The sequence below is a fragment of the Urocampus carinirostris genome, chromosome 9, assembly GCF_059441175.1.
Source record: "Urocampus carinirostris isolate Australia breed hairy pipefish chromosome 9, RoL_Ucar_1.0, whole genome shotgun sequence".
Classification (NCBI taxonomy): domain Eukaryota; kingdom Metazoa; phylum Chordata; class Actinopteri; order Syngnathiformes; family Syngnathidae; genus Urocampus; species Urocampus carinirostris.
The window spans coordinates 32981351-33006475 of NC_142357.1; the positions used below are offsets into that span (position 1 = coordinate 32981351).

The window sequence follows — 25125 nt, forward strand, 5'->3', positions numbered from 1 at the left end:
AGCTTATTTCGCTTGTTAACAATACCGGTTTCATATTGAAAATAAAAACAGTGAAAATGTGATATTTGATGAGTGTTTGTGAAGCATTTTGGGAAACAACAGTTAAAAAAATGGTCTGTGTTCATTTTAATGAAAGTGAAAGAGCTACCTTCTGACAATAACAACATACTTTAGCTAGCGGCATCGAACGGCTTTTACAACAAATACATGAAACCACACACAATTAGCCGTGTTTAGGTAGTACAAACAACCGCTCGCTTTTGGTATAATAAAGTCACACTTGAGATGAAATGTGACAGAAGAGAACACACTTACGTCGCGTCGCCGAGTTCCTCCTTGATAAACAGAGCCACATAAGAAGGGGGTGAGGTGGGAGGAGTTGAAGGAGGGGGGGTGAGCGAAGCAGTAACTCACCATGACTAAGCATTGTGTCAGGGCCTCCCCCTCCCCCTTCACAATAAGAGTGTCCACACTGTGTCCTCAGTTGACATAAGCTTGCGCTTGCTCAAGTCAATAAATGCTTTTTTTGAGAAGGTAAGGTATATTTTTTAGACCCGCGAAGCTCTGAACCCGCAAAAGTGGAACCGCGAACTAGCGAGGTTCCACTGTATTACAAAAGACCATTTTTGGTGGGTGCGCCTTATTATCCGGTGCACCCTGTAGTGCGGGAAATCCGTTATCGGTCAGTTCATAATACGCTACAAAGCCTAGGAGCCGGGACACTTACTCTCAGCCAAAAGGCCAAGCTAAGGTCCTAGCCCTAAAGCCTTGCTGCGATCACCGTCAATACATAATTTCGGAATCACTTGCCGTGAAGCAGAGCCGGCCACCAACACTGACTCGGTTCAAATTCACGTTCAATAATGATACGCAATCATGGTCTTCTTACAACCGTTAGTGAAGTAAATCCAGGAGAGTAAATTATTTGCAAATACAGACTAGGGCTAGGACCTTAGCTTGGCCTTTTGGCTGAGAGTAAGTGTACTGGCTCCTAGGCTTTGTAGCGTTTTTAAGGGTTATTGTTCTATCTTCGTTATTCATTATCCATTATCCATTATCCGTTATCGGTCAGTTCATAATACGCTACAAAGCCTAGGAGCCGGTACACTTACTCTCAGCCAAAAGGCCAAGCTAAGGTCCTAGCCCTAAAGCCTTGCTGCGATCACCGTCAATACATAATTTCGGAATCACTTGCCGTGAAGCAGAGCTGGCCACCAACACTGACTCGTTTTTTTTTTTTTTTTTAGTCTGATGTTTACAAAGTGGATTTAGGCTTAAAGACCAAAGGCAGAACGGTGAATTCGCAATGATCGCAGCAAGGCTTTAGGGCTAGGACCTTAGCTTGGCCTTTTGGCTGAGAGTAAGTGTCCCGGCTCCTAGGCTTTTAGCGTATTATGAACTGACCGATAACGGATAATGGATAATGAATAACGAAGATAGAACAATAACCCTTAAAAACCCCAAACCCCATATCACTGTCTTTTGCACAAATCAAACATAACCACATCAGCAACAAAAATAAACTCCACCAAACCCCCCCAAGGTTCTTTGGAACTTTCTTCTGGATTTCATCATCATCTTTTCCCCGGACCCTTCAACTTCTACCACACTATCAAAGTCTGAAGTAAGCATCCATCACTGTTGCTTTGACAGTAGGTGACGACCCACCAGTCAGTGCGGGTCAAGTGTCTGGGTCCATTGCTGACGGCAAAGTATTCGCTCACCAACGAGACCGCCCCATCGGATCTTTGCGCTTGAACTTGTCAAGGCCCCGGTTTGCATAATAATTCCTTAACTCTCGAATTTACGAGCGCCTAAGCTAAACCCAGCGTTTAAATTCAGCCTTGGTGCATCCACACGACACACACCGCCTCATCCTTCGGAGGATGCCTGTCAGCCCAAGCTTGATTAGCATACGGAGACAAAAGGGCTTTCATGGCCACCTGGACTGTAATAGAAACTGTACTTTCATCTTCACTCATTCATATGCACCCTCCCTCACACCACAGCACTTCTATCAACTTCATCTTCTCTTCCGTGGTATAGCAGCGTTGCCAGGGACGACCGCATCCGAACTATGAATGAATGAAAACTTTATTTTGAACATTAAAATAAAACAAAAACAATGACTCAATAACAAAATAATGTTAACATAACATGTTTGAAAAGGGGTAGTATGAAGCAGATGCTTATTTTCCCTATTAAATACATTTTACAGATAGCTCTTCATGTGTCTAATATAACAGTCTCACCGATATACATATTACATAGGTCAGATATCAATAATTATAACAATAGTCAGATATTTTATACACTAATCATCGTAGTACCCATCTATTAACCTTATAATCCTACTAGTCACTAAACATCATTGTGACACCAATGATAATAACAACAATAGCAATAATAACAGTTATGATATAATACTAACAATAAAAATAAGGTTAACTATAGTTGTAAACACATTATTTCCAATCTCTACTATCACTCATACGCTATTTTCTTCATCTCTGTATTCTGCCAGTAATGTTTTTTTGTATTTATATTTGAACACGTGAATAGTTGGACATTGTTTGATCTCGTCTTGTAAATTGTTCCAAAGTTTGACTCCACACACAGACACACACATACTTTTCCTGGTGGTTCTCACCTTTGGGATTTTGAATTTACTACAGCCCCTTAAATTATAACTTCCCTCTTTCCGAGTGAATAATTTTTGGATGTTTTCTGGCACTATGTTTTCATATGACATGGGAAATGCCCTTAGAAACTCATATTTGTTGACCAGTTTATGATTTTTTTTAAAAATTACCCTATTTCAAAGACTATAAAGTGCACCTGATAACTTCCGATTGGCTCCAAATTTGAAAGAGCACCTTCTAACCCACGTGACTACAGTAGTAGTATACAATTTTACTTGAGCATTAAGTGATTAATCAAAAATATTGCTGACCTAAATCGCAATAGATAGTATACAACAGGAATCAAACCCGGCTCACAGCAGTGAGAACGCTGACACTTTACAACTAGACCACTGGATGACATATGAAAAGACATTTTTATTTCTTCAAACCATTTTTACTCACTGTGCTAGAAACCAGTGTGAGAGAATAAGGCAAACAAGAAGTTGCTCTATAAGATATAAATAACTGCAAAGTCTGATTCATAATCAGATGCACCAAAAAGTTGTGTCCCTCGTCGTGCTTGTTTGTTTTATTTATATCTTTCAGGACGACTTTGTTTTCTACATTCTCTAACATTCTTTTCTGGCACTGTGAGTAAAAGTAGTGTGATAATTAAAAAAAAAACGTCATGCCTTTTCATATGTTATCTGTGTCACTATTTGTCTAGTGCAGAGGTCAGCAACCTTTTTGGTTTGGAGTGCCACTTTCAAATTCCCTTGTAAATCAGTGTGCCAGTGTGTTTTTTCAGTGTGTTTTAATTAATTCTACACCAAATAGACAACATGGATATACATTGAAATCGTATAACTGACCAATTTATCTTCCACTATTCTTGTTCATCAATCAACTAAAAAAAGAATGTGAATAACACGTGGAAAGGCCTGTAGCCATCCCTGACTTCAACTTTTTACCACACGAATGAACCAGAATCAACCATTCTTCATCAACAATTAACTACAATCAAAAACAAGTGATATGGACAGCTACCATACCATTCATCAATGATATTTTCTTGCAGAAAATATCAAAACTCGAAATAACAGCAGCAAAGCAGAAGGCACGCGCTCGCGCACACACGCACACACACGCTTCTTAATATTCGCCATCAGTAAATGGTTTTCTGTGCTTTGCTATGCAGTGAGCAATGTGATAGCTTGCTTCAGTGGTGGGGTTTTTAGCAATGACAAATGTTTTAAGGCAGGGGTCGGGAACCTATGGCTCTTTCTATGAGTACCTGTGGCTCAGAGACAAATTTGATTGCATGCAAATTTTCTCCATCTCGTCCAAAACGTAAGCTACTAATCCTGTTCAGATACACGCAAAGCCAAACCAAAGCTGACATTGGAGCAGTACTTCGCAGAATATATAGGGCACGTTTTTCACTACAATTTACAGTCAAGGTGTCACAAAAAAAAAAAAAAAACTCGTTCTGACTGTACAACGCTAAAGAATCCGTTATATAAAACCTCACTATATTATCTGTCTTCAGTGTTCAGATACCTTATGATGAATCCACAGAACAAACTGTAAATACGCCAAAACACCGGAAGAGAACTTAAAGTTATTTGATTGGGTGAGTGGGAGGGATGGGTGGAGCTATGCAAAAAGTGCAAGCACTCCCTCCCATCTCTCGCCAAAGGTAAGCACATCAGGCTCCCTGTTTGCAGAATGTTGTCTTTATTTACATGCGCTTTATAGTCTAGTGCGTCTTATATATGAAAAGTAAATGATAAAGGCCTGTTTTTTGGGAGTGCAATGTATAAGGTATATATAGAGAGGCAAATATGGTAGTTTTCCGGGCAAAATGATGGAAACGCTTCTCTTTCAATTGGTATTTTCTATCTAAAACAACCAAGAGACTGTACTGAACTGAAAACATTGTTTTTTTTCGTGTCCTTTCCTATCTTGAGAACATAACAAACGGTGCTTTTATTTATGAAGTAATTATCCTCTGAGCACATCAGTTTTTTCCAGACCCATTTCAGAGATGAGAGTCGCGACTCTCATTGTCTGTTTCAGACAAGTGTGCTCTCACAACACCCATGGGACTTTCGTGTAAATCCTCTTCTCTCCTCTCTCTTATGAAATATCGATTTGTGGTTGACAGTTTGTTCTTGGTTATATTCTAAAAGGTTATAAGTGGGGATGGAAGACCGCACTTACGTTTTCAAGATTCACAGTTGCAATCATGACACTGTTAGCTTCTTTGTCCATGGCATGGAAAAGGGGATCCAAGTTTTATGCTAATGTCCAATGGGGGAAGTAATGCAACAATAAAAGAGATTTGTTTGAGCAATTGTAGACTAAAACTTTAAAAGCCTTTGTAATCATTCTAATGCTTGATTTAAAACCAATGTTGGCACCCAAATCCCAACTTTTCTTCCACTCTTCTGTTATTATAGTATTTATCATGTTGATGAATGGTAATGTTTTTGAGATGAAGTGTTTGAGGAGTATGTTAGGAGTGACAAGATTGGATAGATTGAGAAATGAAATTGTGAGAGACAGAACTGGAGTAGTAGCGGAACTGTGAAAGCGTGTGGATGAGAGAGTACTCGGTTGGTTTGGACACATGGAGAGGATGGCTGAGGAGCGAATGTTGAAGAGGATCTACAGAGCAGAAGTAAATGGAAGGAGACCAAGAGGAAGGCCACGATTGATGTGGATGGATGGTGTTATGAGTGCTCTGCAGGAAAGAGGTCTAAGTATAGTGGAAGCTAGAGCTATTATTGGTGATAGGAATGAGTGGAGAGGTGTTGTGAAAGGATAGTGGGATGTTTGGATGTGTTCTATGATGCGGCAGGGTTAAACCAGTGAAAGCTGTTGAACAGAAGAGTGCGTTGTGTCGCCCTGACCCGAGTGACATGGCCGCTTTCTGGTGTCCCGTTTCATCTGGAGGGACGAAAGCATGACCAATTCGGGTGCCGAGGTGCTTAACGTGTTTGGGTGTTTGGTCATCTGGGTTGGCTGTGGTCAAATTGTTAGTGTTTTTTGCTACTTTTCCCTTTTTTCTTTTCTTTGTTTTTTTGTATGTGTTTGTCTTGCCGTCGGTCACCCCTCTCAAGGGATTTGACCAAGGTAGATAGATAGATCATGTTGATAATCCAAGGTCATTGTACATTTACACCTCTTTCTTTAGCCTACAGCTGCTGTCATCCTGGACTTCATGACCATGATGGCCATCTGCCACACCGCAGTCCCGGAGCGTAACGATGGAAAAATCACCTACCAGGCAGCCTCCCCAGGTACTTCAAACCTCACACATTATTAGATGCAAAATTAGCAAAGACTGTGCATGCTCCATGGAGGAGACAGGAACTTAGGGCTCGTGAGCCATACAAGGCTCTTTTCATGACTACATCTACCTCAGAGATAACATTTTGCTCTTGAAATTCGTTTCTATATTGTTCCTGTTCAGATATGTAAAACTGAAGTTTATTAATACGAAGAAAATAAACTCATGTCATGCTAAATGGTTCGGTCCAGTATATACAAGGTGCAGTTTTAACTATGGTTTACAGTCAGGGTGCTACATAAACAGACCCGCTGTATGTCTTTAAGTATTTATGTGGAAGCTCATAAACAATGTGTATCCATTGTTGAGAGATTTTAGGTTGAAAAACCATAGAACAAACAGTAAACTTCCAAAAATGACTGACAAGCACCCAGAGCAATTTGATTGGGTGAGCGGTACGATGGGCGGAGCTATGCACGTAGCAAGCGCTCCCTACTTTCTGCCCGTCTCTGTCTGCGCCGAAGCTAAATACATTAGTACTCTGGCTTGCAGTATTTTGTGACATGTTTACAAAAGAACTTTGCTTGCACGTTGTTTTGAAACCATTACTTAGGACAAAAATGATAGTCGAAATGAGCCTGAGGACTGCGGGAGGGAGACAAATTTTAAGTGATATATTTATAGTGATATGTGGCACAGGCGAGATCTGGCATTTTTATTTTTTCATAAATTTCATCAAATCATCAAATGTCACTTAGTGAAATAAAAATAAAATATGCTGAATATGCTTTTTTTCTGTCTTGTTGAATTTTGTCTTTAAAATTTCTGGGAGGGCTCTCTCAAAATAACCCCAAATCTAAATATTTTGCCTTCATGGCTCTTTGAGTCAAAACGGTTCCCGACCCCTACTCGATGGTATTTACAAGAATGTTACTAAGGCAAACTCGCGTTTTTAAAACTGTATTTCAGGTTTAAGTTTTAAGATAAAAACATTTCCGGTTATTATCGATGTGTAGCCTGGAGCACGCATGCAGAAATCAACAGAATTCTTCAAATTAATTGATGCTATTCCCACCAAACAATGGTTTTCCAATGATGTTTTGACTTTACTTCTTTTCTCATTAAGTAGTTGCACACAATAAACTCAATTGGATATAAATTGCATCGAAAAGTCTATCCGGTTCTAGGTCATATGACTCCCTGCAAAAATTTACCAAAATATAATTGAACAAAATTTGCTGGGCATTCTACTTAGGCGAGGTTGTTAAGGCTGTTTTTTGTTGAAACGTGTGCATAAGAAACAATTGCATGAATCAAATTATTTGTTTCGAAAAAAGATTGGATTACACTGCTTGTAGTGGTTATTGGTCGGACGCTGCAGTACTTAATTTGGCCATCAGAGGGTGGTAGAGACCCCATGAAAACCATAAAACGTTTAGCGATTTTGTTGAAAAATCTGATCGAATCAGTCATTGTGACCTAAAATCTCTGCCTTAACTCTTTTGTTTTAAGGAATTGACTCTCTTAGTATGGTAGTTCTTCGTTCCATAACTCTGTGTGATTTATTTTTTAGGAAAGAATTATTCTCTCCTTGCTAAGTTTTTTTACATCACTTTTCATATATTAGTATCCAGCCTGCACTTCCGAACATTCTATGCAAAGGGTCCTTGTTGATATAATTTGATCTAGTGGATTTAAAGGTCAGACCTTTATTTTCTCAGTTATTCACCCCTTCAAAAAATACGATTTGAAGGGTAAAATGCGATTTTTAGATTTACTTTTTAAACATTTTACTCACTCAGGATTGACAAGTATGTGTGTTATAAATCAAATTGTTTGTTTTGATAAAAGATCGGATTACACTGCTTGAAGTGGTCAGTGGTCGGACGCTGCAGTACTCAATTTGGCCATCAGAGGGCGGTAGAGACCCCCAGGAAACCAGATGTTTCGCGATTTTGTTGGTATTTATTGGGGGTATATTGTGACAAATCCTAGCTAAAGACACTTGCGCCGGCTTAAAATTCGATCGTTTCGAAGCCTTTAGGTCACAAACAAACACACACAAATCGGGATTTATGAAGTTGTTTAAATAAATTCATCTTTTTTTCCTTTGAAAATCCAACAAGAGGAAAAATCCCCTTGTTAAATGTCTCCTTGTTGCTGCATTGCGTTAAAACTTGCCTAGTGCCCTTAGCAGTAGCATAAAAATGTTTAAAAAAAAAAAAGGACACTCCTAATGGAATTGCGAAATGTCACCATCCCCCGAGGCATTGTTTGCTGTAAACACAGAGCGGGCCGTCTTTCCTAAAATAAGACGAGGCAATAAACTGAAAATAATCTGCGGTCGGTGATGTTATTATATTAATATTGATGCATACCGCTACAAATATTTACACTTGGATGACACGGATGATTGTCTTTCAAAAACTCGATGCCGCCACTTCACGTGACATCCTGTGCTTTTTTTTTTTTTTTTTGTGCCCAATTGCGTTGCAGTTGTGTTTATGTCAGCTTGGGGGTTTGGAACCAAGTGGGGGATGAGCTTGTTAAGTCAACTGTAACCTAACAAGCAGATAGCTTTTTCTCACCCTGCAGCATCCTCGTGCGAGCCAGGCCACGAGATACCTGGGCCGCCAACACCGCCCTTGTTTTGAATGGCTATTTGTGCGTAACGTGTATTCCCTTTTTTTTTCATTTCCAAGATGAAGGCGCTCTGGTGAGGGCTGCACAGAACCTTGGTTTTGTCTTCTCTGGTCGAACCCCAGACAGCGTCATTGTGGAAATGGTAGGTTTAATTCCCTGCAATACATACCTGGCAACCTCCAGGGCTCCGTGGCCTTACAAAATATTGTATTTTCCCTTACGAAATACAAAAAAAAAATCGTACACCATATTTTTTTTCCAAACGTGTTTATTTATGTAATTTAACATGTTACAGTGGAACCTCGGTTTTCGAACGCCTCTCAGTTCGAACAAATCGGTTCTCGACCAAAAATTTCGAGAAATTCTTGCTTCGCTTTTCGTTAAAAAAAATCGGAGTTCGAACGCCGGTACGCTAGGGGGTGACGCTGAGCGGCGTACGAGTGTAGATTGCCCCCGCCCCTCGTGAAGAACTGTTGTCACGGCAACGCGCACTCCTTTTCTGTTTTCGTTTTTCAAAAGCGGTGAAGGGAGTGTTTTAACCCCTAATTATGCTTCAGAAGAAGGTTGGCCAGGCAGCAAAGTTGCTACAGGTGAAAAAAGAGGAGTAGTGCGTACAACTATTGCATTTAAGAAAGAAATAATAGCAAAATATGAAGAAGGTGTGCGAGTTTCCCTTCTTTCAGGAATACAGCATGTCTTCTGCCGACCGGTAAGAAATCCTATTCATAATTATTTTCTTTATCCTTTAACCGCTCACCACTTGTTGTGGGGACCCGGGTGCTAAATGACGTGTAAACGACCTGATTATTTTATTTTTCCACTTTCATGTACGAAAGATTACGCTAACGCGAACGTACGATTAGCCTGGGTTAGCTTCATGTTTACTTTCGTGGTAAACATTTAGGGTTAAAACAATTTTACATTACTTTTAATGGGAAAAAACGGCTTCGGTGATCGTACAAATCGGTTTTCGTACAAAGAAATGGAACGGATTATGGTCGAGAACCGAGGTTCCACTGTATATTGTACATGTGTTCGTTATATCATTCTGTGCATATGATAAATAAAAATAAAAAATTGTACAACAATTGTAATCAGTGTAACTAAAATATTCATTAATAACACTTTAAATTTAAATTTGTAAATAAAGATATTTTTGGGAGGACAAATTAGTTGGCATTTCTATTTTGTAAACCAAACCGTTGATGTGTAGTGCCTGATTTCGACTCCCCTGCAAAATCCTCCCCCCTCGCGTGAACACGCATTCTGTTGCGACAATAGCTTTATTGTTTTAATAAGCTTATTATATAGAATACGATTGCTATTGTCGGAAGCGCAGCAGTATGCGCGTTAACGCGAGGGGGGTGGGGGATTTTACAGGGGAGTCGAAATTAGGCACTACAGCGGCAGACGCAAGCGTACAGTAGCATCAAACGCTCGCTTTGTTTGCAACGAAAAAAACGATACCGCGGCGAACTGGTTTGACTTGATTGATTTGCCGATTCGTGATAGTCAGTGTATATGATATTTCCACGATATTTTTAATGTACGTTTACGTTTTGTAGCGTCATGAATTTTGTTAACTTCTTTTGAATATTTCTTCTGGGGCTGAGGTTTTGGCTTGATTCCTAACCTACTTCTCCATTTTTCTTGTGTTCACTGTGCCTCGACTTTGCAAAATCATATGCAAATGCAGACCTTATAACGCTCGGGAAAGTCTGGAAGCATGAAGTTATTCGATACAGGCTTCTGATTGGCTGCCGAGTACGCACATTGCTAAATCAATCGAAATTTCCAAACTGAACGAAGATTTTGAAATCGGATTAAAGCAAACGTTTGAGTTGAAAATTTATTTTTTCTTGAAAAAGTTGTCTGCCACCCGGGCGGAGACGTTTTGTAAGTTGTACGCCCGACGTGAAAAATGCACGCCCCGGGCGTCCGGGCGGACATTTTTTCAGACACTGTCTTTATAGAAGGATAGAAGAACTTTCATTGTGCACTAAAAATTCCAATTGATACAAGATTTCCATTGCCTGGAATTGATCAAATATGTTCTTTTACATTCTCACTTCGTCATGGCGTTGAGGTATTATTTTATTCTCAGCATATTCGGCACCTTTGTTGGGATTAAATGTCAAACTTTCATTTTCTATTCAAACGAGCTGAGAGTGATTGAGTTCATTATTTCTGTTCTGTTGTTACTGTTGGATTCTTCAGGCTTAGAGCCTCGACGTTCTCGTTCGTTTTTTATCGGGAAAAATGTCTGCCTCGCGTTTATTCATTGAAAAGGCATTTCTGTGAAGCAAAACAAAAGACGTTTTCAAAAGAAAAATCAGCCTTTCAACTGTAACTCTGTGTTTGTTGATAGTCTGAGCTGGTGCAGAGTGTGCAGGTCATTCATCCTGTTGTTCCTTTAATTGGCTAACCTGATGATTGCACTGGAGGCGTCGTGAGGCCAGAACCATTTTCCCTTTTCCCTGCTCCAAAGAACATTGCGTCTCTTAGGCGTTGCTGTAATTTCTGCAGCTTCCTCAGACCCATTTTAGCCCTCCGCTTCGATGTAATCGTCTGCTCTCATGCCTTGCAGGTTGGTTCAATTAGAGATGTTAATTGAATCTCATCTTGTTCTCTCTGTTGTGATTTAAGATGGGGAGCGAGGAGAAATATGAGCTGCTTCATGTGCTGGAGTTTACAAGGTAAGAGGCAGTTCGATACCATAAATCTCCTTATTCAGAGGTATCTCCTCATACAATCTTAATTATCGTGTTCGTAGCTCAAATTGCTCGTGTATGGGCACATTTTCCCGAATTACAATGGAACCTCGGTTCTCGACCATAATCCGTTCCAGAACCCTGTTCGAAAACCGATTTGTTCGATCACCGAAATCGTTTTTTCCCATTAAAAATAATGTAAATCGTTTTAATCCGTTCCAACACCCTGAATGTTTACCTTGAATGATTAACGTAAACATAAAGCTAACCCAGGCTAATCGTACGTCCGCGTTATCGTAATCTTCCGTACAAAAGATTACGCTAACATGAACGTGCAAAAATAAAAAAATCAGGTCGTTTACAAGTCATTTAGCACCCGGGTCTCCTCAACAAGTGGTGAGCGGTTCATTGGAAAGGGGGCTGCGTCCCAACACCCTGAATGTTGGGCTCCGTTCCAACACCCTGAATGTTTAACGTAAACATAAAGCTAACCCAGGCTAATCGTACGTTTGCGTTATCGTAATCTTCCGTACGAAAGATTACGCTAACATGAACGTGTAAAAATAAAAAAAAAAGGATAAAGAAAAGAATTATGCATAGGATTTCTTACCTTTGTGGTGGTCAGCAGAAGGCGCAGGTGGATGGTGGGGAGAGGATCAGACACTCGCACACCTCCTTCATATTTTGCTATTATTTCTTTCTTAAATGCAATAGTTGTACGCACTACTTTTCTTTTTTCACCTGTAGCAACTTTGCTGCTTGCACTGACTTTCTTCGGAGGCATAATTAGGGGCTAAAACACTCTGTTCACCGATATTAAATCGAAAGCAAAACAAACGAAGCACGTCTGCACGCGATAACAGTTGGTCACGAAAAGAGCGATCTACACCCGTACGCCGCTCAGCATCGCACCCTAGCGTACGCACTCACGCATTACCGCCGTTCGAACTCCGATTTTTTGACCGAACAGCGAAGCAAGAATTTCTCGAATTTTTTTGTCGGACACCGATTTGTTCGAACTGAGAGGCGTTTGAAAACCGAGGTTCCACTGTATCATTTTGTATACTACCAACTGAACCTTCAAATCACATCTTAAGCCCAGGGTGTCAAACTCGTTTAAGCTGGGGGCCACATGCTAGAAATAAAATCTCTCGGGGGGCGGACTACTAGGTTTGAGAGAAAGAGAGAAATAAAAAGAGAGTAAATGAAAGAGAGGGAGATAAGAGAGAGGGAGAACAGTGGAGACAGAGTAAGAGGGCATGACAGAAAAGGGAGAAAAAGTGAAAGAATTGGAGGGAGCACAATAGAGAGAGAAAGGGAGAATGAAAAAGAAAGAAATTAAGTGAGAATGAGAGAGGAGAAAGAGAGAAAACGAGTGAGCATTAGAAAGAAAGGGAGTGAGACAAAAATAAAGTGAGGAAAAAAGAGGGAAAGAGCGAAAGAGATATAGAAAAACGGGGAAGAAAGAGAGGGTGAGGAAGAAAGAGAGAGTAAGAGATAGTAAAGGAGAATGAAAGAGAAAAGAGACGGATAGAAAAAGAAAGAGAAAAACGAGTGAGCATTAGAAAGAAAGGGAGTGAGACAAAAATAAAGTGAGGAAAAAAGAAGGAAAGAGCAAAAGAGAGAGAAATAGAAAAACGGGGAAGAAAGAGAGGGTGAGAAAGAAAGAGAGAGAGGGAGTCAGAGATAGAAAAGGAGAATGAAAGAGAAAAGAGAAAAAGAAAGAAGAAATTAAGTGAGAATGAGAAAAGAGAAAGAGAGAAAAACGAGTGAGCATTAGAAAGAAAGGGAGTGAGAATAATAAAGTGAGAAAAAAGAAGAAAAGAGAAATAGAAGAATGGGGAAGAAAGAGAGGGTGAGAAAGAGAGAGAGAGTAAGAGATACAAAAGGAGATAAAATACGGAGGGGAAAAAAAGAGAGAGAAAACAAGAGAAATATGACTACAGTGCATATTTTTTAATCGCGCTTCTCTCAGTGTTGTCTCGCAGGCCAAATTAGAACCCTCGCCGGGCTGGATCCGGCCCACGGGCCGCCTTTTTGACACCTGTGTCTTAAGCTAACAGGGGAGCCAATGCAGGTTAGCTAAAATCGGGGTAATGTGATCAAACTTTCTTGTCTCATTTAAAAGCCTCGCTGCAGCATTTTGTACCAGCTGAAGGCTCTTGATTTTGGACTTCGGGAGACCTGAGAGTAGTGCATTACAGTCATCGAGACGGGAGGTAACAAACGCGTGAATTATAATCTCCGCATCCGATTTAGACAGCATAGGACGAATTTTAGCAATGTTGCGAGGATGGAAGAAAGCTGTTCTAGTAATATTCTCCACGTGTGTTTGAAGGGACAGATCGGGGTCAAAAATGACAGCTAAATTTTTGACTGAGTCACTCTGGGTGATGTTACATTTGTCAATGTTCAGAGCTGTTTTTGAGAACAAGTCACGGCATTTAGATGGACCAATAACTAGCATTTCGGTCTTTTCAGAGTTTAGGCGCAAGAAGTTGAGTGACATCCATTTTTTTATCAGTGAGGCAGGCCTCCAAATTTCCACTGCTTAGTGTGGAAGATTCCTCCATCGGAAGATATAGTTGAGTGTCATCTGCGTAGCAATGGAAACTGATATTATAATAATATCACCTAATGGAAGTATGTAAATGCTGAAAAGAAGGGGGCCAAGTACTGAACCCTGCGGAACACCACAGGTAACACTAAAGGGCTCAGATGTCATTTCACCATATTTAACACAGTGCGTCCTATCTGAGAGGTAAGATCTGAACGATAAGAGGACGGTTCCTGAGAGACCAATCCATTTTTCCAACCGTTCTCGTAAGATATGGTCTTGTGTGGATAAGCCCCTCAGAAGATGGATGGATTGATACTTGGCCCATTCCCGACCTCCCTGAAGGATCAAAATGACTATAAAACAGATCTTCCTGATCACTTAAAACACACTCAAATAGTGACAGCGAATGACTTGACACATAAGCACATACTGTACAATGAAATTTACTGTAACTTTAAATTAATTTGGATAAAAAAAACAACCTATCCAAGTAGATTTGTCTCTGTCTCCCCTTCAAAATATTCCAATCTCCTTTGTAGATACCAGCTTCTCTTGTTCATCATCCTTATTTGCTGTTCTTTATGCCACAGAGATATGACCTCCCCCCAGAAATTGTTAGGGGGAGGGGAGGCTTTGTGACCGACACTCACTGCTTCCCGATTTTACTCCTTGGCTCGGCCACTCGGACGAAGACCACGCTAGTGTTTTTCCATTTTTTTCTTGATTAGTTTCAATTGTCATCATTTTCATTTTTTTTTCTAACATCATACTTTCCTTTTTCATAACTCATGACTTAGGTCTCAAAAAGTCACCAAAAAATATATATAAATTAGTATAAATTGCTATTTAAGAGATAAAAGCGAACTTTCTGTGGAATATAGGTATCTATCTATCTATGTACCTTGGTCATATCCCTCAAGAGGGGTGACCAACAGCAAGACAAACACATACAATAACAAAGAAAATAAAAAAGGGGGAAAAAATTGCAAAAAAACCACACAAAAATGTTTGGATCATGGCCAACCCAAATGCCCAAACACCCAAACAAGTTAGGCACCTCGGCACTCAAGTCGGTCATGCTTTCGTCCCTCCAGATGAAACGGGACACAAGAAAGCGGCCATGTCACTCGGGTCAGGGTAACACAACACACTCTTCTGTTCAACAGCAGGGCCCGACAGCTTTCACTGGTTTACCCCTGCTGCATCATACGGGTGCCCTGCCCATCCCTTAGAACGCGTCTAAAAATCCCACTATCCTTTTACAACACCTCTTCACTCATTCTTAGACCTTCGTCCCTCCGGATGAAACGGGACACCAGAAAGCAGCCATGTCACTTGGGTCAGGGTGACACAACACACTCTTCTGTTCAACAGCAGGACCCGACAGCTTTCACTGGTTTACCCCTGCCGCATCATATAGGTATTCCACAGGTATTACCAAAGGCATGAAATCAGGTGCCTGGTGGCCCAAACTCGACGAGCTCTAGTGGTAGACAAACTGCATTTACTTCATAAAGCTAGCAAGGTTTTTGTGTAGAGGTGCTCTTATAAAGATGTACCACTGAAACCTCGCATTGCTCACCTCCACATTGTCTAATTTCAACCACCAGATGTTTTGCTCATACTCCGTGTGATCATTTGTCATCCGTAACACCTCAAAATGTCTCCTTCCCTCTCTCGCACAGTGTGAGGAAGAGAATGTCAGTCATCGTGCGCACGCCATCCGGAAAGATACGCCTCTACTGCAAAGGAGCCGTGAGTGTCTGTGTCTGTCACCATGGCGATGCGCGATACCTATCCGTCACTGTAACCTTTATTATCATCAGTGCCTCATGCAAAAGCATGGAAAAGAGCCTCTTCTCTGGAAATCTTTCAAAAATCTCTGATAGTTGCCCTTTTACATGAATGCGTAGCGAGTAAAGCAAACCAATTTTGACATTTTGATACTTATTTGCCTGCAGGACACGGTGATCTATGACAGACTGGCAGACAGCTCTCGTTACAAAGACATCACGTTGAAACATCTGGAGCAGTTTGCCACTGAGGGTGAGTGTCACATCGTGTTTTGAGACCTCAGGTAGAGAACACCCTCGATGTATAGTGCAGCCAGAACCAAACATACATCGTAAAAGGGCTTTTATTCGTTTTCTCAGTTCCTGCATCCATAAATCAGTATTCACAGGAACAGCGATGCTAAGCTGTGCTTACACTGGCCCCTAGTGGCGCCAGCGTAGTATGACTTGAGTTGAGGCGTAGCAACCAAGACACCTAATTTAATGGTCATAATAGTTTTTGTAACATGTATGTTGTTCCTATGCTCGCATTTTAAGACAAGCTGCAGGTGATGTATCAAAAATGAGTGAAATTTCGTAAATTTAACATGTATTTGATAAAGTAATATATACACTTGGTCATAATAAGTGTATATTAAAAGCATACCAGTCAACATTAACCAATTTCTTCCCTTATTGATGACTGCAATTCCCTTTAATAAGCAATAATACACCTTACAAATACAACATGATAAATAAAAAATCGACAGCACGACAGAATATGTAGCATAAAAACAAAATTTGCTTACTTGTGTACTTTATTTACCGAATAAACCACACAAACAATTTCAGCATCAAGTTCATTTTTTGTAACCCAATTTAAAAAGAAAGTTCATCATTGTCATTCTGGATTCATCATCAATCAACTTTTATTGTTTAAATATAGCTGATTATGGCATACACTCATTATATTTCAAATATTTGAATATCATGAAAAAGTCTACTAGTTCAATGCATCCATTTTTGTTTTTTAATTGCGTGACAGAAAATTCATCACACATCATATTCAAATTTTCCAAGACATTCTTTTAGAAATTCAACATGTCCAGTAACATTGTCACATCATCAACTCTCAAGGTTTCTTCATTTTTCTCATGTTGAGGTTTTGAGTTTTTCCTTGCCCTCATGTAGGTTTTAGATCAGGGGATGCTGTAATAATAGTCTGTAGTCTGTAATAGTCTGTGGTCTGTGCAGCCCTTTGAGACTCCTTGTGATGAAGTGCGTCACAAATAACATGAGTTGACTCATTTTGTGGTTTTTGAGTTTTTCCTTGCCCTCATGTCGGTTTTAGATCAGGGAATGGTGTAATAATAGTCTGTAGTTTGTAATAGTCTGTGGTCTGTGCAGCCCTTTGAGACTCCTTGTGATAAAGGGCCTCACAAATAAACATGACTTGACATTCTCATTAGCTCTTTCCCCATTTGCAGTCAATTCTGTGTTACTTATTACAAGTAGCAGTATATAATTGTTTATTCCCGTACAAAAATTGATATGCAGCATACACATTTCGAAATGCTTAAAAATCTGAAAATATGGGGGAAACGTATAGGATGACAGATTTTAAAAAATCTGCGGGTCGAATGCTAAAAAAAACAAATGAGGTGTCCTGATATATTTTAAATGTATGGTACAGATAAGTATAATCAAAAGTACTAAAAAAATACATGTAAACATAAAACGTGTATCTGTAAGTCTTGTAAAAATAATAATGATATAATACTGTCAGGAAATGATGCAGGAGGGTCACCAAACTTTTTTGTAGATGAGATCTACCTTTTTGAATGCTAATTAATGCCAAGGGTGACCATTATATGCATTGCTTACATAAAAACTGTTCATATTATTACTATGTTATTATTGTTATTGACACATTATTAGATACTATATATATAATATATACATATATATATATATATATATATATATATATATATATATATACCAGAGCCATACTTACTTCCGGCTGTCACTGTCTTGTACTACGGACAGACTGAAGAGATCTTTTCTTCCTCATGCCATGAGGCTCTTTAACTCCACCCGGCAGAGTAAAGGCCCACATTAAACCACACCACCTACATTGGATCTTACTGCATTATGTGTTCTGTGTAGCACTATTTAGTTAATCTATATAACATGCTAAAGTGGGCATTTGCACGTCACACTGGGTATTTGTATATTGTTTTCTTTTGGCTTTATTATTGTATTGTTCTCAGCTCAGGGATGCTGCTGGAAATGTCAATTTCCCTTAGGGGATGAATAAAGTATCTATCTATCTATCTATATCCCCTAGTGGGAGGTAGCTAGAGTCAAGAACAGATTCACATTTTTGACCTTTTTGAAGGAGGGGATTCCCAGCCCCCTCGCTCAACCCAACTGTTGCAATAGCTCTTTGGGAGTCATTAGGTGACCAACCCCCCCAATTTCAATCCCTAATGCAGGGCAGGGAGGCAATGGATACCAATGCTATAAGTTTTGGGCTCGAACCAGCAATCAGTCTCTGGGCAGGGGTCCTAACTCCAAGGCCACCGAGCTTATTAGTATTACCGTAGATTTAAAATGGGCTCAGTCAACCATTAAAATGTCACTACTTAGGTGTTCTCAGGCACCACGTGAGTGACACTTTAGTCAGAATTTTAATACTTTTTCAAAAGTCATGTTTATTTGTAATGCCCTTTATCACAAGAAGTCTCAAAGGGCTGCACAAACCACAGATTATTACAAACTACAGACTATTATTACACCATCCCCTGACCTAAAACCTACATGAAGGCAAGGAAAAACTCAAAAACCACAATATAAGTCAAGTCATGTTTATTAGTATAGCCCTTAATCATAAGGTGTCTCAAAGGGCTACACAGACTATTATGACACCATCCCCTGGTCTAAAACCAACATGAAGGCAAGGGAAAAACTCCAAAACCTCAACATGAGGAAAATGAAGAAACCTTCAGAAGGGAGGAATAAGATACTTTTATATATTCCACCGAGTTTGTTTGAAATTAAACTAAAAAAGAAACCGTTCTCGCTTGGCAGGACTGCGCACGTTGTGCTTCGCCGTAGCAGACGTCAGCGAATCATCTTACCAGCAGTGGCTGGAGGTCCACCACCGAGCCTGCACCTCCCTGCAGAACCGAGCCCTCAAGATGGAGGAGAGTTATGAACTCATTGAGAAGGTACACAGAGATCCTAGAAAAACTATGAGAACCTGAGATGCATTTCATGTTCCCTAAATCCAATTTGTTTCGATTTGCCACCATGATCTTTCCCCGATGTTGTCTTAGACCTTTACCTTATACAATAACTCCGTTTCCACACCACTCTCACCTAAACTGTAAAGACACGCGGGTCTGGTCAATGTAATCAACCACAGATAATGGTGCAAATTCCAAGTGTATATTTGTGTGGGACCAGAAGCAAGTAATTGCTTCTGTGAGAGGTGGGCCCAGTAGGGAGCGCTAGTCAAACACTGCAAGCCACACTCGTTAATCATCCACTTGGCATTCTTTAACCGCAATCCATCATGAAATAAGCAGACGTTTCCCAATGGGTGCAATGCAAAGTCAAAGATTATGTACATGGTACTTATGGAAGGGAGTATCACATTTAGCCGCATGGTGGGGCAGTGGAGTCATGATTCAACACTGTGGGTTGGAATACCAACCCTTACTCTTTAAAGACAAAACCATCTCCTCGGTTCCTACCCTTTTCCTCTCCCGACACCTGAACCGTTCTCCTTTCATGTCTGTCTTCTACTTTTACTTTTTCTTCTTCTACTTTTACTACTTCTTTTGCTTCTTCTTTTTCTACTTTTACTACTACTACTTACTCACTTCTTATTTTACTTACTTACTTACTTGTAATTTCATACACTTGATACCTTGGACCTTAAAAATACACAATCAACTTATTTATAGTTAAGTATGCTTTCAAAGGGCCAATGAAAAATAACATTTTCCTAAAATAACCGTTATTATAATCACATTACTGCCTTTATAATCATTGTGTGCTCCGAAGTAATGTTCTCAATCCTTAGGATAAAAATCAAACGGTCCTCCATCAATTAAAATGTAATAAATAGTGATCTGCATTGATGGTAATGAGAAATCAAGTCTCACATTAATTATCAATACACTGCATATGCAGCGACTACCAAGTCTGAATTATGTGTGATCGATTTTCCTTGTTTTCTGACACTGAAACAAGCATGTATCCCTCTCCTGTTTTATAGCTGTCCAGGAGCAGAGTTTTTACTTTCAAATTTTCTTGTAAATCAGTGCGCCACACCAAGATCAATGACTCGTTTTTTGTAATTTAACACCAGTCCCGATATATAACATGCATATACATTGAAATCGTATAACTGACCAATTTATCTTCCACTATTGTTGTTCATCAATAAACTAAAAAAATGGATGTGAGCAACATGTGGAAAGGCCTGTAGCCATCCATGACTTCAACTTTTTACCACACGAATTAACCAGAATCAACCATTCTTCGGCAACAATGAACTACAATCAAAAACAAGTGATTTGGACAGCTACCATACCATTCATCAATGAAATTTTATTACAGAGAATATCAAAACCTGAAATAACAGCAGCAAAGCAGAAGGCTACTTGAATATAAGTGCAACAGAAATAACAGCTGATTAAATTAAATGGTTTTCCATGCGTTGCTATACAGTGAGCAATGTGATAACTTGCTTCAGTGGTGGTGATTTTATCATTGACAAAGGTTTTCAGAGTCTGTGTTTGATGGCCGTACTTGGACACAGCGTGTTTTAATGTATCCGCCTTTGCAGACTTATCCTTGAATTCATGTTCATGTTGAGTCTCGTAATGATGTTTAACACTTAATGTGCGAGGTACAATGCTCCTGAGGCATAATGCACAAACAGCATGGTCATTTTTTTTTGCACAAAACCCCAGTCATCTGTCCACGCTGGCTAAAAAGAACAAGATTTTTTCGCTGGAGGAGCTGTCATGATTCATTCATTTATCGCGCGCCGGTGTTTCTGTGGCTGGATTAAAACACGGATCTCTCCTCTGCGAGGCGCCGCACAGACACACACAGAGCAGAGGGGAAGGGGCGCTACAGTAAATCTCCTAAACAACATGCCGCACAACTGAAAATGTCTAAATTTCAGGTAAAAATGCGCGTTTGTATTATTTTGCCGTGCGCTCGTGTGCCACTGGTTAACCCCTTGCGTGGCACTGCTGGCACGCGTGTCATAGGTTGCCGACCCCTGGTCTAGCTAGTGTTTGTCCCACCACCCTTGCTGGGGGGGCTGTAATCCTGATCCAAGTAATGGCTTTTTTTCCCCGTAACCCTCAAACGATCATCGAATTTTAAGTGGGACATATGAGACCAAAGCCTAAAGAGCTTGTCAGATTTAGTCTTGTTCATTCCGGTCTTTTAAAGTTGCTGTTTTTAGTTATGCAACAGCCTGTTTTTGTTTTGTGCTGAGGCGGTATAGTCCATATTCTCCCGCTTGTAAGCACACTTACCCCAAAGTCCTCAAAATTGCTCTTCTGGCCCATGAACACGAGCAGCTGTATTCACAAATGCTTATATGTAAAGTATTCATTCATTTTATTTATTTTCTTGTTTGTTTTGCGGTAGAACTTGCAGTTGTTGGGGGCCACAGCCATCGAGGACAAGTTGCAGGATAAGGTTCCTGAGACCATTGAGACACTGATGAAGGCTGACATCAAGATCTGGATCCTGACTGGGGATAAACAGGAAACGGCTATCAACATTGGTAAGGAGGATCTGAAGATCGTTTGGAGTGTTATACAATTTCAATTTGCTGCTTTTTTAAATGCAAGAATGTGTTTTATAGGGCCTGTTTGTGCTTATTTGAGGAAATTTACCATATTTCCACTAATAGTTACCATCTCCACTGTTATAAAGATCAAAGGAAACAGATGTATTTATTTATTGGGAATTTTCCTTTTCTTTTCCCATCACAGTAAATTTCAATATCTCTGTAAACTGAATACATTTCACTTGAGTTCCTGATCAAAACTGCAGCACTGGTCCATGTAAACATTTCGGTTTTAGTGCAAGAGTTGAGGGGGGAGGTGCTGAAGCTTTATTTATACAGTAGAACCTTCCATTCTAAGGTGGGGATTGCAAGGTAAAATTATCATATGGTGATTCGAGGTTGACCGATTCATGATTATCAGCACCGATATTTGTGAATTTGACGGATATGGGTATTGGCCTTTCTATTCATTCGACCAGCTGATTAAATATGTATAAAGCTGGGTTTGAAGAGCATGAGAGATAGATAGATAGATACGTTTTTCATCCCCGTAGGGAAATTCACACTTCCAGCTGTGTCCTTTTGTTGTTTATTAACAGATTAAGAGGATGCCCTCTGGGTGCTTTGTTGTAGTTTAGCCACAGCAGAGTGATGACGTCACACGCTAGTCCAAAAGTTCGACGTCCCTGCGGCAGATGGAAATCTTTGTGCCCAGGGATACACCACCTCGTGTTAGCGAGTCCACCTCCTCTCCGCTTACCGCAGGCTTTTGTGTCTCTGTCTAACAGCGCTGGAGCCGGGTAGCTCCGGGTGGCTCCAAGTTAGCGTCCGGGATGCTAGACGTGAGCCACGTTTCCGTAAAACACAGCAAACTGCACTCCCTGAGAGCTTTGCTTTGAAGCTGTGCCATTCTTTTACTCGCTCCTCCCCTCTTCTTTCCCCTCCCCTCTTTGCCTAGCTGATTCAAGCAGACAGGAAATCCACACAGGTGAAAAGTAGATGTAGCATTGTGATACCTGACTTCATCCTCATCAACTCAGCATTCTAAAGCAGAGAGCGCAAAATAATGAGGGCGGGATTGACACCGTGGGTCTGACAAACACGTGGTTTTCCCCTGATTTGCCAACTCCTATTCCTTCACCAGTTGTAGCTTCACCATGGCCAGTCCCTATCTTCTAAAGAAGACTAAAGAAGAAATGAGAATGAAATTAGCATAGGCATATTGTTAATCACAGATACCAGTATCATCTGAGTAATCTTCTCATCTCATCTCATCTCATCTCATTAGCCGTACCGCTCATCCTCATTAGGGTCGCGGGGGGCTGGAGCCCATCCCAGCCATTTCCAGGCAGTGGGCAGGGGACACCCTGAACTGGTTGCCAGCCAATCGCAGGGCACACGGGGACAGACAACTCACTCGCTCATTCACACCTAGGGACAATTTGGACTGGCCAATTCACCTGAAATGTATGTTTTTGGAATGTGGGAGGAAACCGGAGTGCCCGGAGGAAACCCACGCAAGCACGGGGAGAACATACAAACTCCGCACAGGAAGTCTGGAGCTGGATTTGAACCCACGCAGGAGGTTCCCATGACATGAACTGTGCCGCACAAGCGCTAACCACTGCGCCGCCGTGAGATGAGATGAGATCATGGTATGATTTTAGAGCTTAACATGCAAAAAAACCCACGTCATAATCAAAAAGGGTGTAGAGCTAATGGGGCAGTATCCTCTCCCATCCCCCTACCCAACCCTGGCCCTGAGGCCCCAGTAGCACCCGGGCACGCTAATCCCAACCCCGGCAGCAGCACCCGCCAGAGAACTGGCCCCGTGCCAGAACCAATGCCACTATGACGACCAACCACCCCCTGCCCAGCTACGTGACACTGGGCTAGCCGACTCCCCTAGCCCCATCTCACCCCACATCCAACCGTAACAGCCCCTATCCCTACCGCAAACCCCTCACCCAGAGTACAGTAGCAAAAATACAATACTGCAAAGTCTTTATGAAACACATGAGATTCAGAACAGGTTGAAGAGCGAGAAAGCCATTGTGGGAGGGAGTTCAGCCAATACCATATCGGCATCTTAGTGATGCCATGATGCAAACCAATAACAGACGAGCATCTCAAACAACGTTAACCAATTGCAGACGAACATCTTTGAGACATTTCTTATACAGTCAGGCGCAAAGAAAAGCAAAATTTGAAATTTTTTGGGGCTCGCAAAATAATTGATTGATGTCTTGAGGGGCAAAGAAAGAAGTCAAGTCAAGTCATGTTTATTTCTATAGCCCTTAATCACAAAGAGTCTCAAAGGGCCGCACAGATCAAAGACTATTGCAAACTACAGACAATTATGACACCATCCCCTCATCTAAAAACTACATGAGGGCAAATAATACACATATTATCAACATAAAATATAGGTTATTCATATGCTATAGAGTAGAAGTATGTTTTAGACTTAGATTTAAACATTTCCACTGAGGTTGCAGATCGAATCTCAGGGGGAAGAGCATTCCACACCACCGGGGCCCGGATGGAGAACGCTCTTGAAACTGCGGATCTCTTCTTGGCTCTTGAGATCACTAGTAGACTAGCATTTTCAAAGCGAAGGCTCTGGACATAAACATGTGATATCATACAGTGAGGACTGAGTAATCTGGGATATTTACTCTACTCCTAAAACAATTTAATCTTAAATGCTGTTGAGTCAGAACTTATTATTTTCTTGAAATCGATAAGTACTCCCAAATCTCATTCCTAGGAGTCTGCCTTCTGTGCAAAATCAGACAACAAATGGGAACAGTGTCCTGCAAGTGATTTGCAATGCAGTTACCTAAAAACTCCAAATACTCGGTCTTGCCTACATTAGCTCGCAGATGTTAAACCTGATATGTACACCGCAGTCGCTTCAAGGTTCTCCGGTCGGCGAGAGAAAGTACAAGGCACGTTCTCTGTCGCATGCATCTTGAACAAGCATCTGTTGCGGGACACAAATGATGTATGAGCCCAGCTCACTGACATGATGTAAATAACATGCATATATACACAAACGGGCACTTTGTACATGTCTGCTTCCCCTCGGGGCGCTCCGGCCTCACAGAATGCATCAGAAGTGCAAATGAGAGACTCTTGCAGAACATTCGCTCGTACACTCTCGCTCCCCATTGCTGCGCTCCAATTTTTGAGAAGATAAATGCGAGGAAAATCGATATCCGCTCAGTGTGCCTACCACTGTGGGCTCTCTCAATCGGCTTTTTGTGCATCGCATTCCCAGATGTGCGTACATGATGGCAGGTCGGACATTTCAGCACTGTAAATCCTCTCTCAATATCATACCTGACAACCTTCACAGCTCCATGCTCTTACAAAATGTTGTATTTTCCCTTAGAAAATACAAAATCATCTTACACCATATTTTTTTTTTCCAAACGTGTCTATTTATGTAGTTTAACATGTTACATTGTACATGTGTTTCGTTATATATATTGTTAATGACAGCACGGCGGCGCAGTGGTTAGCGCTTGTGCGGCACAGTTCATGTCATGGGAACCTGTCGTGGGTTCAAATCCAGCTCCAGACTTCCTGTGCGGAGTTTGTATGTTCTCCCCGTGCCTGCGTGGGTTTCCTCCGGGCACTCCGGTTTCCTCCCACGTTCCAAAAACATGCATTTCAGGTGAATTGGCC

At 40.9% G+C, this 25125-nt stretch overlaps 1 protein-coding gene across 4 annotated transcripts in view; it reads left to right on the forward strand.

Annotated features, from left to right (window-relative positions):
- atp8a1 (ATPase phospholipid transporting 8A1) overlaps positions 1-25125 on the forward strand; it is a 222770-nt gene that overhangs the window by 87633 nt on the left and 110012 nt on the right. For all 4 annotated transcript variants that reach the window (XM_088343544.1, XM_088343546.1, XM_088343545.1 and 1 more), the window contains 7 exons: positions 5824-5929; positions 8622-8704; positions 11209-11258; positions 15519-15588; positions 15795-15879; positions 18699-18838; positions 21288-21426. In XM_088343544.1, coding sequence (XP_088199670.1) covers positions 5824-5929; positions 8622-8704; positions 11209-11258; positions 15519-15588; positions 15795-15879; positions 18699-18838; positions 21288-21426 — 673 coding nt within the window. The remainder of the gene's footprint in view (positions 1-5823; positions 5930-8621; positions 8705-11208; positions 11259-15518; positions 15589-15794; positions 15880-18698; positions 18839-21287; positions 21427-25125) is intronic.